The sequence below is a fragment of the Phyllobates terribilis genome, unplaced genomic scaffold, assembly GCF_046119375.1.
Source record: "Phyllobates terribilis strain yellow unplaced genomic scaffold, ASM4611937v1 Scaffold_13__5_contigs__length_258822181, whole genome shotgun sequence".
NCBI classification, from domain to species: domain Eukaryota; kingdom Metazoa; phylum Chordata; class Amphibia; order Anura; family Dendrobatidae; genus Phyllobates; species Phyllobates terribilis.
In genome coordinates, this window is record NW_027362773.1 from 122059590 (window position 1) to 122077317 (window position 17728).

Below are 17728 nucleotides of genomic sequence, written 5' to 3' on the forward strand. Positions count from 1 at the left end.
ATTCCCCGTCTATATGCTTAGTTACCATATTCCCCAACTCCCCTGCACGCCACAGGGCCCTGTGACGTGCACTGTGCTCCCTAAGCGCAAAGTGCAGCTCACAGAGCACGCTTTGCCTCATCCCAGCCCCGTCTGCCTGTGCTCTGAGCTGCAGGGTTCTTTTGTGCAGGCACCGGGGGGGGGTCACTGTCACTTCCCGGCGCCCGCGCAATAGAATCCGGCGGTGCAGAGCACAGGCAGATGGGACTGGGATGAAGCAAAGCGCGCTCTATGTGAGCGGTGCTTTGCTCATGCCCGGGAATCAGAGAGCACAGTGCACGTCACAGGGCCCTGTGATGTGCAGGGGAGGGGGGAAAATGGTAACTAAGCATATAGGCGGGGATTTCTTGGTGTCCCCCGGACGCCAAGCCTGTGGAAAACAGAGGTGTTAAGCTATGTGCCCACGATGCAGAAATGCTGCATATTTTTTCCGCTTCTCCCTGGCAGGAAAAACGCATGCGGTTTTTACATGCGTTTTTCCCGCCAGGTAGAAGCGTTTTTGCATGCGGGTTATCAAGCGCTTTTCCAAGCGATTTTAGCATCACTTGGAAAAGTGCTTGACAACTTGGTCACACTATATAAATCCATGCAATCGGCATGGATTTATAGTAGTGTGACCAAGTTAGTAAAAAAAAAAAAAAAAAGACGCAGTTACTTACCGGTAACGTGATTTCTCAGAGCCCATGATGGCACCACAGAGAGAGGGGATCCGTCCTTCAAGGAGAGGAAACCTACAGATAAAAGGGCGGTACCTCTCTCCCGCATCAGTTGTTTACAGAGCATGAGAGGACCACCAGGTTAGTAACACAAAATTTTACAATTTAAGACCTCGTCAGACACACCACGTGGCTACAATAATTAACTAATAAGCGTGAGCACCCACACGTGAAGGGAGGGAATGTACTGGTGCCGTCATGGGCACTGAGAAATCCCGTTACCGGTAAGTAACTACGTCTTTCTACTTCCCCCATGACGGCACCACGGAGAGAATTGCAGAGAAGTGACTCATTATGGGGGACCACATCTTCCAGAACCCTTCTCCCGAAAGTAAGGTCTGAAGAAGAGGTTAAGTCTAGCTGGTAGTGATTAAAGAAGGTAGAGGGGGAAGACCAGGTTGCCGCTCTACATATCTGCTCTATCGTAGCACCTGCCTTCTCCGTCCAGGAGGCTGCCACCGCTCTTGTTGAGTGGGCCTTCAGTTTCTCCGGGGCAGCTTCTCCACGTGAGGAGTAAGATAATGTGATGGCCTCCCTTATCCATCTGGCCAGCGTGCCCTTAGAAGCTTTCTTCCCCCTACGAGGACCCTGAAAGCAGACAAAGAGAGCTATCCTGCCTATACTCTTGTGTTGCCTCTAGATACTGGATTAGGCACCTTCTGACGTCTAGTGTATGCAGGACCCTCTCTTTCGTGTTCCTAGGGTTAGGGCAGAAAGAAGGGAGGGTGATTTCCTGGGACCTGTGAAATCTTGACGCCACTTTTGGTAGATAGGCAGGGTCAGTTTTCAGAATAACCCTATCCTCCAAGATTTGTGTTAAGGGGGGGCCCTGCCAATAGGGCCTGAATATCACTAATCCTACGTGCGGATGTGAGAGCTACCAAGAGTGCTGTTTTTAGAGACAGTTTTTAGGGATGCTTCTGACAGGGGTTCAAAAGGTGCCTCAGTTAGGGCTAAAAGGACCAAGTTCAAATCCCAGGGTGTAGTATTTCGGGATGGGATAGGGCGGGATCTAGCTGATGACTTAATAAACCTAGATACTCATCTATCCCTGGCAAGGTCAAAATTATAGAGTGCTCCCAGGGCCGCAACTTGACCTTTTAAAGGTACTTGTGGCCAGGCCCTGCTCCAAACCCCTCTGTAAAAATTCCAGGATAGCTGTCAACGGAACCTCCCCACCAAACCTGGAACCTGAAACTGAAAGGAATTTCTTCCAGGTTTTCCCGTATAGTTTGGTGGTGACTGGTTTTCTACTTTGAAGTAGTGTGGTGATCAAATTTGGGGAGAAACCTTTGTCTTTCAGAAGAGCCCTCTCAAATTCCAGGCCGTCAAGTGTAAGCTTGACACCTGAGGATGGAGGACCGGACCCTGAGAAAGAAGGTCCAGGAGCTCCGGGAGAACCCATGGATCGGAAATTGACAACCTCCTCAGCCATGAAAACCATGCTCTCTTTGGCCAAAAGGGGGCTATTAGGATTACCCTCGCTTTCTCTTCTCTGATTTTCCTCAGAACAGCTGGAATCAGAGCGATCAGAGGAAAAGCGTAAGCTAGAGGGTAATTCCAAGGGATCATAAAGGCATCCACGGCTACCGGGTTCCCTTTGGGATCTAGGGAGCAAAAAGAGCGTGTTTTTTTGTTCTGATTGTTGGCAAACAGATCTATGGAGGGACGGCCCCACCATTGTACAATCTGCCCAGAAACCGCCTGACTTAATTCCCACTCGCCCTGCTTCAACTGAGTCCGACTCAAAGTCTGCAGTGTGATTTTCCACCCCTTTTATGTGTAGAGAGGATAGGGATTGCAAGTTCTCTGCGGCTAAGTGAAAGATGACCTCTGTCGTCTGCATTAGGGAATGGGACCGTGAACCCCCCTGGTGGTTCAGGTATGCCACTACTACTCGGTTGTCTGAGAAGACCCTCACGTGATGTCCTTGTAGTGTGTGCATGAACTCCTGGAGTGCCAGCTCTACTGCTAGGAGCTCCTTCATGTTTGAGGACATTAGTTTCAGGCATTCTGTCCAGACCTCCTGAGCTACCAGGTTGTTGAGGTGGGCACCCTAGCCCCCGGGGCTTGCATCTGTGGTCAGGACTTGCGGTGTCTGGATTGTCCAAGGAATCTCCCGGGCCAGATTGTGTATGTTCCCCCACCACTCTAGGGAAAGTGTGGTTTTTACAGATAGCATTAACAGCCCTTCTAAACGCCCTTTTAGTGCTTTTTCTGCCTCTAGGATTTCCCACTGAAGGGTCCTGGTATGTATTTGAGCCCATTGAACGGCCGGAAAGCACACTGTCAGGGAACCTAGCAGGGACATGGCCTTCCAAAGGGACACAGATGGGTGGGATTTCGCCCGTGATATCAGGTTTAAGATTTTTTGAATTTTCCCTGAGGGGAGACGACACTCCTGAATTTTTGAATCCAGTATGATGCCTAGGTACTCCTGTATCTGGCATGGTTCTGTCTTGGACTTTTCCAGATTCAAAAGCCACCCTAAGCGAGTCAAGGAATCCATGACCTTTTCCAGATGGGATTTGCAGTCTAGGAAGGAGCTGCCTATTATCAGGAAGTCGTCTAGGTATGGGATGACCAGGGTGTTCTGCTCCCTTAGATGAGCCATCACCTCTGCAACCACTTTGGTGAAGACCTTTGGGGCTATGGCGATGCCGAATGGGAGGGCTGTATATTGGTAGTGCTTGACCACTCCACCCATAGGAACAGCTACCCTAAGGAACTTCTGGTAGTCCTTGTGTATCGGGACCTAATAATAAGCGTCTTTTAAGTCCAGGACGGCCATGAAACAACCAGGAAACAGCATTTTTATTGAAGATTTTATTGTTTCCATTTTGAAGGGTTCCACCTTCAACAGCTTGTTCAGCTTTTTCAGATTCACAATCGTCCTGTATGTCCCATCTGTTTTTTTTCTCAGGAATAGTGGAGAATAGAAGCCCATGCCTCCCCCCCCCCGGGAGCTCCTGGAGGACTGCTTTCCCTACTAGTCCCCGGATTTCCTGCTCCAAGGCTAGTTGCTCCTCGTTTGAAGATCTTTCGGGGGTTATAATAAAGTTTCTCTGAGAGACTTTGAAGAACTGGAGTTTCAGGCCCGATTGAATTAGGGTCAGAATCCATGAGCTGTTGGATATTAGCTCCCAGGCCGGGGCAAATCTTCATTGGGGGGCCTTTCTATTATCACTGGAGGGCTTGTTAAATAGGAATCCCTTGGTCTTCCTTCTCCTGTCTTCCCACCTATCCTGCTCTTTAGGGGGGGTTTCCTACGCATAAATCTTCTTCTCCGAAAAGGTTTCCTGTAAGCAGTATTAGGCTGTGTTCACACGATGCGTATTTCATGCGTTTTTGCAGTTGCGTAAACGCCGCGGAAACGCATGAAAAACGCATGGTAGAAGGGCAGCAATGTTCCCCAATGGAAATCCGCATGTGCTGTGCCCATGATGCGGATTTTTCCGCAGCGTTAACGCTGCGGTCAAAAATCCGCAGCATGTCAATTAATTTTGCGGAAACGCGGCGATTTCGCCGCCATTGACTTGCATTAGAACGCGCCAATTCCGCAAGACAGCATTTGTACTTGCGTAATTGGTGCGTTCTAATGTGCGGATGGTACCCGGGTGTGGAGGAGAGGAGAGTCTCATCCACACCCAGGTACCATTAAAAAAGCTGTAAAAGAAGAATAAAATAAAAAATAAATGTATTCTTACCTTCTGTCGGCCCGCGCAGCGCTCCCGCTTGGTTCCCGGCACTTGCAGTGAGTTGTAGGACCTGCGGTGACGTCAGAGTCATGTGACGGGTCACGTGACGCTGACGTCGGCAGGTCTTTCAATTCAAAGTTGCCGGCAGCCGGGAGAACGGAGTGAGCAGGACAGCGCGGGCCATCAGAGGTAAGTATATACACTCTCTCGGTTCACACTGTATAAATCCATGCTGTTTGCATGGATTTATATAGTGTGACCTAGTTATCAAGCACTTTCCAGGTGATGCTAAAATCGCCTGGAAAGCGCTTGTCAATCTGCATGCGGAAACGCATGTGAATCTGCATGTGGATCCGCATGTATTCTGCAGGAAAAACGCATGCACAATCTGCATGCGTTTTTTCTGCCAGGGAGATGCAGAAATGATGCAGAAATTTTCTGCTTCATTTCTGCATCGTGTGCACATACCCTTAGACGGGACAGGAAACCGTTTCTTATTATCCCCTGCTTTATCCAGGATGTCATCAAGGGCAGGCCCAAATAGAAACTCGCCCTCACAGGGGATGGAGCACAATCTGGATTTAGTTTGTAGGTCCCCGGGCCAACATTTGAGCCAGAGGGCTCGTCTAGCCGCGTTGGCAAGCCCCGCCGCTCTAGCACCTAGCACTTAACCTGACGGAGTCCGCCGAGGGGTCTGCTAGGAAGGCTGCTGCCCCTTTCATTATCGGGATGGCTTCAAGGATCAAGGATTGTGTCTCTGGATGTCTTCTGCCTCAGTTGTGATTCTAGCTGGTCCAACCAGACCATTAGGGATCTGGCCGTACAAGTGGCAGCTATCGCCGGTTTTAAACCCCCCCCCCACAGTGGCTTCCCAGGAACCCTTTAAGAAGGTGTCTGCCTTTTTATCCATGGGGTCTTTCAAGACACCCATGTCCTCAAATGGAAGGGAGTATTTTCTTGAGGCTTTGGCAATAGCGACATCCAGTTTCGGTGCTTTCTCCCAAAAGGAGCATACGGGGTCCTCAAACTGGTACTTTCGTTTAGGGGAAGGGAAGCCCTTCCTCTCCGGTCTTTTCCACTATTTCATAATCAGCGAATGAACATGTTCATTGAGTGGAAAAGATCTCCTCTTTTTCTGTTCTAGGCCGCTAAACATCATGTCTTGTATGGATTTTTTGGGCCGGGGATCTGTTAGCCTTATCAAGGCAGTCAGGTCTACCATGGGTCTATCTGTTTCCTCAACGGGAAAACAGCTCCGACCTCCTCTAACTGTAGACGAGGAAGAGGTGGAAGTGTCCGAATCCCCGTCATCCTCAGAACTACTAGACGTGGACTCGGGGGATATGTTTTTAGTTTTCTTTAATCTTTTGCCCTGAAAAGATTTAATAGTGTTTTCAACTTGCAACTTAATTAGGTCTCTAACATCAGAGGCAAATCTCGGGGTTCCCTCGCATATGGTCTGCTCAATGCAGGAGCTGCAGAGTCTCTTTTCCCAAGTAGTGGGCAAGGCCTCAGTGCATAATGCACAAGTCCTATTTTTTATTTTCCCTTTACTCTTTTTTCCCTACGGGAGACAAAAGAGAGAGAGAGCAAGGGCCCCTAGTTACAAAGTGGACTTTCACGAAGTTCACTTACCAACCAGACGGAAGAGCAGGTACCGGTTCAGGAGGTGGAGCCATCTTTGTAGCCAAAGTCCTCCTGGAAGATGCCGAGGTGGAGTCCTTGCTGCGCTGCGACGATCTGCCAGAGCGCCCGCTTCCACTCCAGTCCTGGCCTTCCGGTCCCTTTTTCCGTTGGGTTGGCGGTGGTGGTGGCGACTGAGGATGTAGCTGCTGCTCCTCAGGTAGGCCCTGGTCACTCATTGTTACAGTATATAGTTTTTTTGTTTTTGTTTTTTCACACAGAATGCCAGAGCCCAGAAGAGCAAATACTGGCGTCCTCTGCTGTGTTGTAAGGCACTGGGAGTCCCTCCCATAGTGCCTGTAGTGACCTGGCCCACCCCCTTCCTCCCCCCGTACCCATGGGGGGACGCCCTCGCCTGCACAGACTGGTTACCCAGTCATGCATTGCGGCGGCGCGTCATCCGGGGGCGCCCGCGCGGTGAACCCGGAAGCTTAAATGCATGCTGCCGGGCGCGTTCTCACCATCGCAACCAGGGGGGGTCTAGCACAGTCTTGGCGGCCTCCTCTTCGTCCAGACCCCCCTCCGCACACCCTAAAGGCCCACTGACGTCAGCGGTGGCGCTTCAGGACACCGCACCAGCCGAGGCAGGAGGAACCCTGCTGCCAGGATTGGACTGGCCGGGCCTGGCATCCCACGACGTCCATCTTCTGGCCCCCCGCAGGTATGCCTCCTCCGGACTGTAGGGTCCCGTCAAGGACAGGAAACCAACTGATGCGGGAGAGAGGTACCGCCCTTTTATCTGTAGGTTTCCTGTCCTTGAAGGGCGGATCTCCTCTCTCCGTGGTGCTGTCATGGGGGAAGGAGAAAAAAGAATAAGAATGGTAAAAAATAAAGATTATACTCACCTTCTGATGTCCTCCTGCTGTTTTCTCTGCTGCGTCCGGAGCCTTGAGCGGCTCGCAGTGGTGTGAAGGACCTGCGGTGACGTCATTGAGTCATGTGACAGGTCACATGACTCAATGACGTCGTGGCAGGTCCTTCAGAACACCGCGACCCATACAGCAGACCAGACGGAGGGGAGAAAATACCGGGAGGACATCGGAAGGTAAGTATAATCTTTATTTTTTATTCTAAATTCTTTTTTTTTTTCTTTTACAGTTTCTATGGTACCCAGGTCTGGATGAGAGTCTCCTCTCCTCCAGACCTGGGTACCATCCGCACATTGAACCGTGTGATATCCGCATGTGCAGATGCAGTGATGCGGATGTCACGCAGTCCAATGCAAGTCAATGGCGGCGATTACGCTGCGTGTCCGCAAAATTAATGGACATTCTGCGTATTTTTTCGCAATGATAATCGGCAGCGGAAATTTCCGCAGCATGTGCACAGCACATGCGGATTATCATTGGGGACCATGGGGCACGTATTATCAAGCGTTTTTTAAGCATATTTGCTGCGGAAATTCTGCGGCAAAAACGCTTGAAAAAATGCATAGTGGGCACGCAGCCTTAAAAACACTTTTCTCTGCAATCAGACCTCTACTGTGGGCCATACAGGTATGTATAGATTTACTTTTCTATGCCCCGTATGCCCATAGTAGAGGTCTGATATCTCCCAGGTGGAAGGGGGGGGGGGGTGACAGATTCCTTTTAAACTGTGTCATGTAAAGTTGAGTCACAGAAAACTAGAAAGAGAAAGGTATGACAATGTGATGTGACCCTAAATCAAGGTGTTAAAGGGAACCTGTCAGCTCATACATGTTGCACAAACCAATCGCAACCACAATGGTATCTGCTAGAGGTGTCGATCAATTTGCAAGACCCGAGCCTGTGGCCAGATCAGTAATATGTGGCTGTCGTACTACCGCCCTGTGAACCGACCACTACCTACCAGCATCCGACGCTTTTGATAATCCGGCCTGGTGCAACGTCACATGTGCTTTACGTCGCAATGATGCCACATCGGGCCGGCTAATGAAAAGAAGTCGCAGATACTGGCAGGCAAGAGGTGGTACGCAGGGCTCCCGTCCGACAGACAGATTATTGATGTTGCTGCTGGAGCAGGTCCTGTGCATAGATCTGCACTATCTCTAATATTTTCAGCTACAAATATTTCTGTGTTACAGTTCAAAGGGGTTATACCAAGTATGAACGTTATCTCCTAATGATAGGATAGGGAATAACTTCCTAATCTCTGGGGTATGACCATTGGGACCCCCCACTTATCCCAAGAATAGGTCTCTAAAGTCCCATCAGAATAAAGCAGAGGTCGAGCATGGACATCTCTGCTTCATTTCATCCTCTCCAAGACTGTTAGTGATTGCAGAGTACAACGTCTGGTTATCTGCTGCAGTCTCATAGCGAATCAGTGGAATGAAGATGTGCCTACTCGACCTCCGCACCATTCTGACGGGACACATAGAATAAGTGGGGTCCCATTAGCTGGACCCAAGAGATCAGAAAGTTATTCCCTAACAGATCAGTGGGTGATAACATTTTCATACTTGGCATAACCCCTTTGAACAGTATCATCTGTAGTGACAGAACGGTCAGATTCAGGAAAAATTATTCTCATTATAACAAAAAAAACAATCCTGAGATATTCCCCATGATGGGGTTTCTCTTCCCATCACCATTTACACATACCGTAGTGACAGCCATGATAAGTGCTGTCAGAGTATCCACCTCCAGTACACCCCCGAAAATGGTGCACATCAGAGCGCACGTTCACTCTGCTGGAACCATTACAGTCTATGGCCCCATTTTGCTGGGGATTCAGCCGTATGCACTAATGGGACCAGCGAACGAATCCCTAGACGCAACTGAGTAGCTAGAATCTGCAGTCGTACTCTCCCCTATCTGTATATATGTATGTTAAGAAGGTAAACATACTTCAAAGTGGTATTCACAAGCTGCGCTACGGCATGTGTTAGTGCAATCATCGCACAAGTCTGCAGGTAACACCTCAATGTTATCGCAATCTTATGCACTCATTGGTGGCCGCAGAGGAGCGTGGCTGTATGTTGCATGCAGCAACCACATTGTTGGATGCCGGCCTAACTAAGCTTAGCCAATGACTCATAGTACAATAAATGGTGTCATACCTGGGCCCCGATGTCTCTTCTCCATCCATATATAACAATTGCTCTGAGCTACGCCTGTCTGGGAATCCAGGAATGGCATACGAACGCTGCGCTCTGCACATAAGCGAGCGTTGTAATTGTGGCACTGCTCCATGGCATCTTTATAGTACTGCTCCCCGATCCTAGGCAAATCAAATAAAAATATTACATATTATAAGTTAGCAGTGCCTGGTACAGTCACACATTAATAATGCCCTAAAAATGAACTGCACAATGTAAAACTCTATACATGAAAAAGCTGAACCCTGAAGTGCAGAAAATTGGAACTGAAAAGTGTTTAACATGAAGAGAGTATTTTCGATGAGACCAAAACTGCTGCGGGTCCAGATCGGACTGTTCTATAATTTTGATCACCTATCCTACCGATTGGCTTCCTCAGGGGTATCCTTACTTGAGTGGCGTAACGAATAAACCGCTGAAACCCCCCCCCCCCCCCCCCCCTTGGACATTGGTGGTACGTATTGCATACATACTCCATTATTGAGATTTCCTTGTGGTGTCCTTCCCACGAAAGATTATATCTTGAAGGCTCTATGTTGCTACTCTATATATACTTTGGAGGAGTAGGAGGCACACATTCTTATAAGAGGTTGAGTATGCTTTCTGTATTTGTAAGTCTATTTACGGCATAGCATTATTTGCATACTTGTTTGTATCTACCATAGTCCAATAAATTTATGGGTGGGGAATTGTTTACATACATTATTATATATTTATATGAGTACATTTATTAAGGGGATTTTCATCTAATGCTTTTTCCTGTTTTTAAATGCTTTTAACTTGTTGGTGTTTTTGGATGGTATTAATAAAGTTTATCATTTTTTTCTAATATTGTTGTCTATTGATATTGATCAGGGTTATTTAGAATGTCTGGTGCCCTTCCATACACCCTTCTTTTCTGTTCTTACTTATTCTCTTGGGTATTGGAGCACAACGGTCCTATACAATTGTGTGGTGCCAGGTCATTTGGTTCTGCTATCCTATTGATAGACACTCGATTTTCTATGAGCAATGAAACCCTTTAATTTATCTATAAGAGATCCTAATGTGGTAGACCTGACAGGTACGTTTACACACTGTAAGTGCTGAATAAAAAGAAGTGTGTGGCCTTTCTCCAATAGAAGTACCAGGAGTAATCTCGCTCGGAGGCCTAGATCACATGCTGAAACAAAATTGTAGCCCTGTACCAGGCTGGGAATACTGAATCTGCAATAGGCAAGCAGCTTGGTGTGAAGAAATCAACTGTGGGAGCAATAATTAGAAAATGGAAGACATACAAGACCACTGATAATCTCCCTCGATCTGGGGCTCCACGCAAGATCTCACCTCGTGGGGTCAAAATGATCTCAAGAACGGTGAGCAAAAATCCCAGAACCACACGGGGGGACCTAGTGAATGACCTGCAGAGAGCTGGGACCAACGTTACACAGGCTACCATCAGTAACACACTATGCCGCCAGGGACTCAGATCCTGCAGTGCCAGACGTGTCCCCCTGCTTAAGCCATTACATGTCTGGGCCCATCTTAAGTTTGTTAGAGAGCATTTGGATGATCCAGAAGAGTATTGGGAGAATGTCATATGGTCAGATAAAACCAAAGTAGAACTGTTTGGTAGAAACAATTCTGCGTGTTTGGAGGAGAAAGAATGCTGGGTTGCATCCACAGAACACCATACCTACGGTGAAGCATGGGGGCAGCAACATCATGCTTTCGGGCCGTTTCTCTTCCAAGGGATCAAGACGACTGATCCGTGTACATGAAAGAATGAATGAGGCCATGTATCGTGAGATTTTGAGTGCAAACCTCCTTCCATCAGCAAGGGCATTGAAGATGAAACGTGGCTGAGTCTTTCAGCATGACAATGACCCAAGCTCACCACCAGGGCAACGAAGGAGTGATTTCGTAAGAAGTATTTCAAGGTCCTGGAGTGGCCTAGCCAGTCTCCAGATCTAAACCCTAGAGAAAAACTTTGGAGGGAGCTGAAAGTCTGTGTTGCCCAGCGACAGCCCCAAAACATCACTGCTCTAGAGGAGATTTGCATGGAGGAATGGGCCAACATACCAGCAACAGTGTGTGCTAACCTTGTGAAGAATTACAGAAAATGTTTGACCTCTGTCATTGCCAACAAAGGATATATAACAAAGTATTGAGATGAACTTTTGTAATTGACCAAATACTTATTTTCCAACAAAATTTGAAAAAAATTTCTTTCCAAATCAGACAATGTGATTTTCAGGATTTGTTTTCTCATTTTGTCGCTCATAGTTGAGGTCTACCTATGATGTCAATTACAGGCCTCTCTCATCTTTTTAAGTGGGAGAACTTGCACAATTGGTGGCTGACTAAATACTTATTTTCCCCACTGTACGTAACAAAAAGCACTGGTATAGAGATGGATAACCACAGCGAGAAGGCAGCATTACTGATAGCAGCAGTCTACAATATCAAGTCAGGAACAAAGTACTGGAGAAGAAAGATTAGATCACTGAATAACTGAAAGAAAAACAGCCAAAATCATCTGATACATCATAGATGTGGAAAGAGGACATTTTATCAATTCTGTGACCTCACTGCTTACGAACAGTTTCTTCTTGTTCAGATGGATTGTGAAGTCTGCAGACAATCCGTGGACACCTCTCCCCTCGATGTTGATAAACAGTGCAGAGGGGTGGCGCCTTGGTCAGCCAAATATAATATATCTTATTTTTTTAAAAAATCTCCCCATTAAGTTCAATTTTTATACTAGTTGAGAACTCTTAAAGGGGTTACTTAGGACTTGGAGGGGACGGGGAACCCAAGAACTTCCTACCATGCGACGATATCCCTTGGCACAGAGCAATTACGGACCACTCCTGACGATGAATCTCCCACTTCCTGTGATGTCACTGCTGATGTCATGCTGACCGACGACCAGCTCAACCTAACGCAGCGGGGACCAGGCTGTCAATCAATGTGATGTTACCAGTGACGCCTCGTCGACAGAACAGATCGGAAAAGAAACTGATCTGTTGACGTGAGGTCAAAGGAAGCAGAAAACTCTCCGCATTAGTCAGTAGGTTCTTAGCCCTATTGGAAAAAAAAATCCAAAGACCCAGATAACCCTTTAGGTAAAAGTCAGCAGAACTGAATCTTGTGCTTGGGGACGTGATGTATTATTCCTCTATTCCTATTAATAACACAAGCACGTAGCAGACAGCTAGGTGTATGGCACATATAGGGACAATACAACGTCATACGGAAGCACAAGGGACGCAATACTGATCCAAGACCAAACCAACCAACTATGATGTATTCAGACGTGTAGATGATCGACAGACATTGTTCGTTGGGCCGGTAAACGAGAACTGAACGACTTGTCGTATAATCGAGTGGTGCTCACTAAAGGTGCACTTACAGAAACTATAAGCATAAAAGAAAAAACAAGGCTTCTCTATGCACCTCTTCCTGACAGGTGTCTGGAGAAGCTCAGGAGCGGAGCGTGCCCAACAAACAGCCCACCCACTATTTAACCACATACATGCAGCTGTCACCCTCACAGCAGAATTTAATAGGAGTTATATCAAAATATAAAATTAACCTATACAGTAAATGCTGTAATGAGGTGGAAAAAAAATCTAAACACCAGGAAACTAATTCATCAAAGCAGTAACACAAAAAAAGTGGCGTAAAAAGCTTTGAAAAGGAGCAAAATGTTTGTGCAACTCAGGAGTTGCGCCAAAATCTGGCGTCATTTGCAGGTTTAAAGCAATTTTTCCCAGCTGCGCCGAAATGGGTGGATGGGCACGATGTCACAACGTATCTAATTTGTGACGAGATGTGGCGTTCCATACACTGGAGACACACCATTACTTTTTTCAGACTTTTTGAAGCCACTTAAAGGGGTTGTGCCGGTTTATCAATGAAAGTCTGCTGTCACTATGTGACTGCAGACTTGTGAATTCTCACATCATGTGCCGTGAGGATTCTCCAGTGTCGGCAGTGAGACCGAGCGGTCATGTGACCACATGGTAAAATGACAGGTGTCATTCAAAGCTACAACTCGTCCCTCATACGGCTGTGTTGACAAAGGAGGGAGAAAAAAAAAAGTTGTGGCTCTTGGAAGAAGTGAATGGGGAAGAAGGAAAAAAAATAAAAAAATCACCTGGGTACACAGTGTTTAATATATATTATCAGGGAGAGAGGTGAGAGCCTGCACAGGCCCTCTGTGCTCCATGGAAAATACATGATGAATAGATCTGGGAGAACAATGAAGGGGACAGAGGCAGCGACAACAAAGGATGATGACGTGGGTGCATGGTAGATGCCGCTTCACTACATAAGAGATTGTGTGTGATGTATATGTTACACACAGCGCAGGGCTTCTGTAATACCCAAGATATAAAATAAATATATATATATATGACAGCAGTGTGCAGCTGAAATAATACCTGGGATATGAAAAATGTATATATATCACACACACAGCGCAACTGTAGTAATGCCTGGGATATGAGGTGTGTACATACCTCACAATAAAGGCAATTAATAAAAAAAAAATATATATATATATATATATATATATATATATATATATATATATATATATATACACACACACACATACATACATACACAAACAACACATATGTACACAATACACAGTATATACACAACACAAATTGTATTTGTACAAACAATACTCTCTCAATATATACAATACATAGTGTACACTGTATTGTATACACTATGTGTATCGTGTGTGATAGATATATATATATATATATATATATATATATATATATATATATATATATATATATAAGAGATACGGACTCATCCCATATATTGCAGCAGCACGGTCGTCACCATGTGTATATATGTCTTGTACATATGCCTTGTATATACTGTGTACACAATACACACACGAATACAAAATACCTGGGATGAGTCAGTATCTCTCAAATATACACACACAATATATATATATGTACACAGTATATACACACAGAGTAAATATAGGTATATACATAGAGTAGATGTATACACAGTATATATACACACACTATACATTCTACAGCACATACAGTAATATACAGATATATTGTGACAGGGCCGGGCAGAGGCCGCTTCCTTCGCCGTGTCTGTCGCTTCCACCTCCCGCTGCTCCCTCCTCCGTCTCCTCGCAGCACTTTCCTCGTCACTTTCTCGCCCTCCCTTCCTCTCCTCACACCACGCTACACGACGAGCCGTCCCTGCTCTCCTCCGCCGCCACTTTCCACGCCGTTCCCTTCCCCCTCAGCCGCAGACATCACACTTCATCCACTCTCGTCCTCTCCACTCACATCTTCTCCACCGCCGCCGCCATCTTCTCGCTCTCTCCCGCGACACAAGCGCCGTACAAGTGCGCCTGCGCGCACGGTCGTGACGTCATCGTCGGACCTGCGCACTAGAGCGGAGCTGCACGCTGTATAAGGGTGCGGGAAACTTTTCAGGCCTCTGCCGTAATGCCACAATGTACAGCCGACGTGTCACCAAGTCCAAGCACAGCAGCCTGGGATACACTGTGCTATGTGCTCTATGTGGGGACACAAGTCACTACAAGTCCCAGCATGGAAGCCTGGGATACACTGCACTATGTGCTGTATGTGGGGACACAAGTCACTACAAGTCCCAGCATGGAAGCCTGGGATACACTGCACTATGTGCTGTATGTGCAGACACAAGTCACTACAAGTCCCAGCATGGAAGCCTGGGATACACTGCACTATGTGCTGTATGTGCAGACACAAATCACTACAAGTCCCGGTGTATAATGCCGCTCTGTCAGGATCTGTATACACTGTATGGCCAGTGTCTGCTCCCTCCACATTACACCTACAGGAGCGTTTCTGTCCTCCCATAGACATTAATATGGAGTTGTCCCGTTTGCAGATATAATGGCTCCCACTCTTCTGGGAAGGATCTACAAGATTTTGGAGGTGTCTGTGGGAATATTTGCACCTTCATCCAGAAGATCATTTGTGAGGTCATACACTGATGTTGGGGAGAGGCCGGGCTCACAATCTCTGATCTAGTTCATCCCCAGGGTGTTGGATGGGGTTGAGGTCGGGGCTCTGTGCTGCCAGTCATGTAGTGTAACACTAAACTCCCCCAACAATGTCTTAATGGACCTTTTGCAGCAGGCACAGTCATGGGGAACAGACACGTGCTGCCCTCAAACTGTTCCCACAAAGCTGGAAGCTACAATTGTCCAAAATGTCTTGTGTGGAAGCATTAAAATTTCACTTCCTTGGAACCAAGGGGCTGAGGCCGACCCCTGAGAAACAAGCCCATGGCAGTATCCCTCCTCCACCAAACTGTACAGCGGGTGCAATGCAGTCAGGGTGTAACGTTCTCCTGAAATTTTCCAAACCCAGACTCCTCCAACAGACGCCAAATAGAGAAGTGTGATCCGTGACTGCACATAACACGTTTCCTCTGCTCCAGAGTTCAGTGGTGGCTGCTTTACACTCCTCCATCCGACGTGCGGCATTGTGCTTGGTGATGTACGGCTGCATGCAGCTGCTCAGCCATGAAGCTTCCGGCGGGGGCGCAGTGTTTGCGCTAATACTAGAGGAGGTCTGGACTCTGCAGTTATGAAGTCAGCAGAACGTTGGTGACTTTTCTGCCTCTCAGCACTCGGCTCCCCGCTCTGTAATGTTACAGGGTCTCCACTTTGTGGCTGAGTTGCTGCGGTTCCTTCTAATTCTGAATAATATCACTCACAGGTAATGGGGGAATATTTAGGGGGGGGGGGGGATGTCATGAACGGACTTGTTACCCCGGTGGCTCCTATTACAGGACCGCGCTGGTATCAGTGAGATCTGGACCACCAGCCATTCTGTTACATGATAGTAAAGGGAGACAGCATGGTGGGGGGCCAGAGATTATACACCAGGGGGTAAGGGGCCGGAGGTTATACATCGGAATGGGAGCAAGGGGCCGGAGGTTATACATTGGGGTTCAAGGGGCCAGAGGTTATACACCGGGGGTCAAGGGGCCGGAGGTTATACACCGGGAGTGGGGGGCCGGAGGTTATACACTATAGGGTAAGGGGCCGTAGGTTATACATCGGGGTTCAAGGGGCCAGAGGTTATACACCAGGGGGTGAGGGGCCGGAGGTTATACATTGGGATGGGAGCAAGGGGCCGTAGGTTATACATCGGGGGTGAGGGGCCTGAGGTTATACACCGGGGGTCAAGGGGCCGGAGGTTATACACCGGGAGTGAGGGGCCGGAGGTTATACCAGGCTAGAGGTTATACACCAGGGGGTGAGGTGCCGGAGGTTATACATCGGGATGGAAGCAAGGGGCCGGAGGTTATTCACCGGGAGTGAGGGGCCGGAGGTTATACACCAGAGGGTGTGGGGCCGAAGGTTATACATCGGGATGGGAGCAAGGGGCCGGAGGTTATACATCGGGGGTGAGGGACCGGAGGTTATACACCAGAGGGTGAGGGACCGGAGGTTATACACCAGAGGGTGAGGGGCCAGAGGTTATACACTAGGGGGTGAGGGGCCGGAGGTTATACACCAGGGGGCGAGGGGCCAGAGGTTATACACCAGGGGGCCGAGGAGCCGGAGGTTATACATCGGGATGGGAGCAAGGGGCCAGAGGTTATACACCGGGGGCGAGGGGCTGGAGGTTATACATCGGGATGGGAGCAAGGGGCCAGAGGTTATACACCGGGGGCGAGGGGCTGGAGGTTATACATCGGGATGGGAGCAAGGGGCCAGAGGTTATACACCGGGGGCAAGGGGCTGGAGGTTATACACCGGGGTTCAAGGGGCCAGAGGTTATAGACCGGGGTCAAGGGGCCAGGGGTTATACATCGGGGATGAGGGGCCGGAGATTATACACCAGGGGGCGAGGGGCTGGAGGTTATACCCCGGGGCGAGGGGCTGAAGGTTATACACTGGGGGCGAGGGGCCGGGGGTTATACACCGGGGGTCAAGGGGCCGGAGGTTATACATCGGGGGTGAGGGACTGGAGGTTATACACCAGGGGGTGAGGAGCCGGAGGTTATACACTAGAGGATGAGGGGCCGGAGGTTATACATCGGGGTTCAAGGGGCCAGAGGTTATACACCAGAGGATGAGGGGCCGAAGGTTATACACCAGGGGGTGAGGGGCCAGAGCTTATACACCAGGGGGCAAGGGGCCAGAGGTTATACACCAGGGGGCGAGGGCACGGAGGTTATACACTAGAGGGTGAGGGGCCAGAGGTTATACACCAGGGGGTGAGGGGCCAGAGGTTATACATCGGGATGGGAGCAAGGGGCCATAGGTTATACATTGGGATTCAAGGGGCCGGAGGTTATACATCGGGGGGTGAGGGGCCAGAGGTTATACACCGGGGGTCAAGGGGCCGGAGGTTATACACCGGGAGTGAGGGACCGGAGGTTATACACTAGAGGGTGAGGGGCCGGAGGTTATACATCGGGGTTCAAGGGGCTAGAGGTTATACACCAGGGGGTGAGGGGCTGGAGGTTAT

The 17728-nt window shown here is 48.4% G+C and overlaps 1 protein-coding gene across 4 annotated transcripts in view; it reads right to left on the reverse strand.

The window, feature by feature from the left end:
* The window catches only part of DPF2 (double PHD fingers 2), a 54562-nt gene extending 39903 nt beyond the window's left edge, over positions 1 to 14659 (reverse strand). For 3 of the 4 annotated variants that reach the window (XM_073658567.1, XM_073658568.1, XM_073658566.1), the window contains exons 1-2: positions 14540 to 14659; positions 9180 to 9340 (exon numbers count right to left, since the gene is read on the reverse strand). In XM_073658567.1, the coding sequence (XP_073514668.1) occupies positions 9180 to 9340; positions 14540 to 14628 (250 nt within the window). In that variant the 5' untranslated portion in view covers positions 14629 to 14659. Of the gene's footprint in view, positions 1 to 9179; positions 9341 to 14281; positions 14506 to 14539 lie in introns of those variants that run through there. The other variant, XM_073658569.1, reaches the window with a different exon arrangement.
* Between the last annotated feature and the right edge of the window lie 3069 nt (positions 14660 to 17728).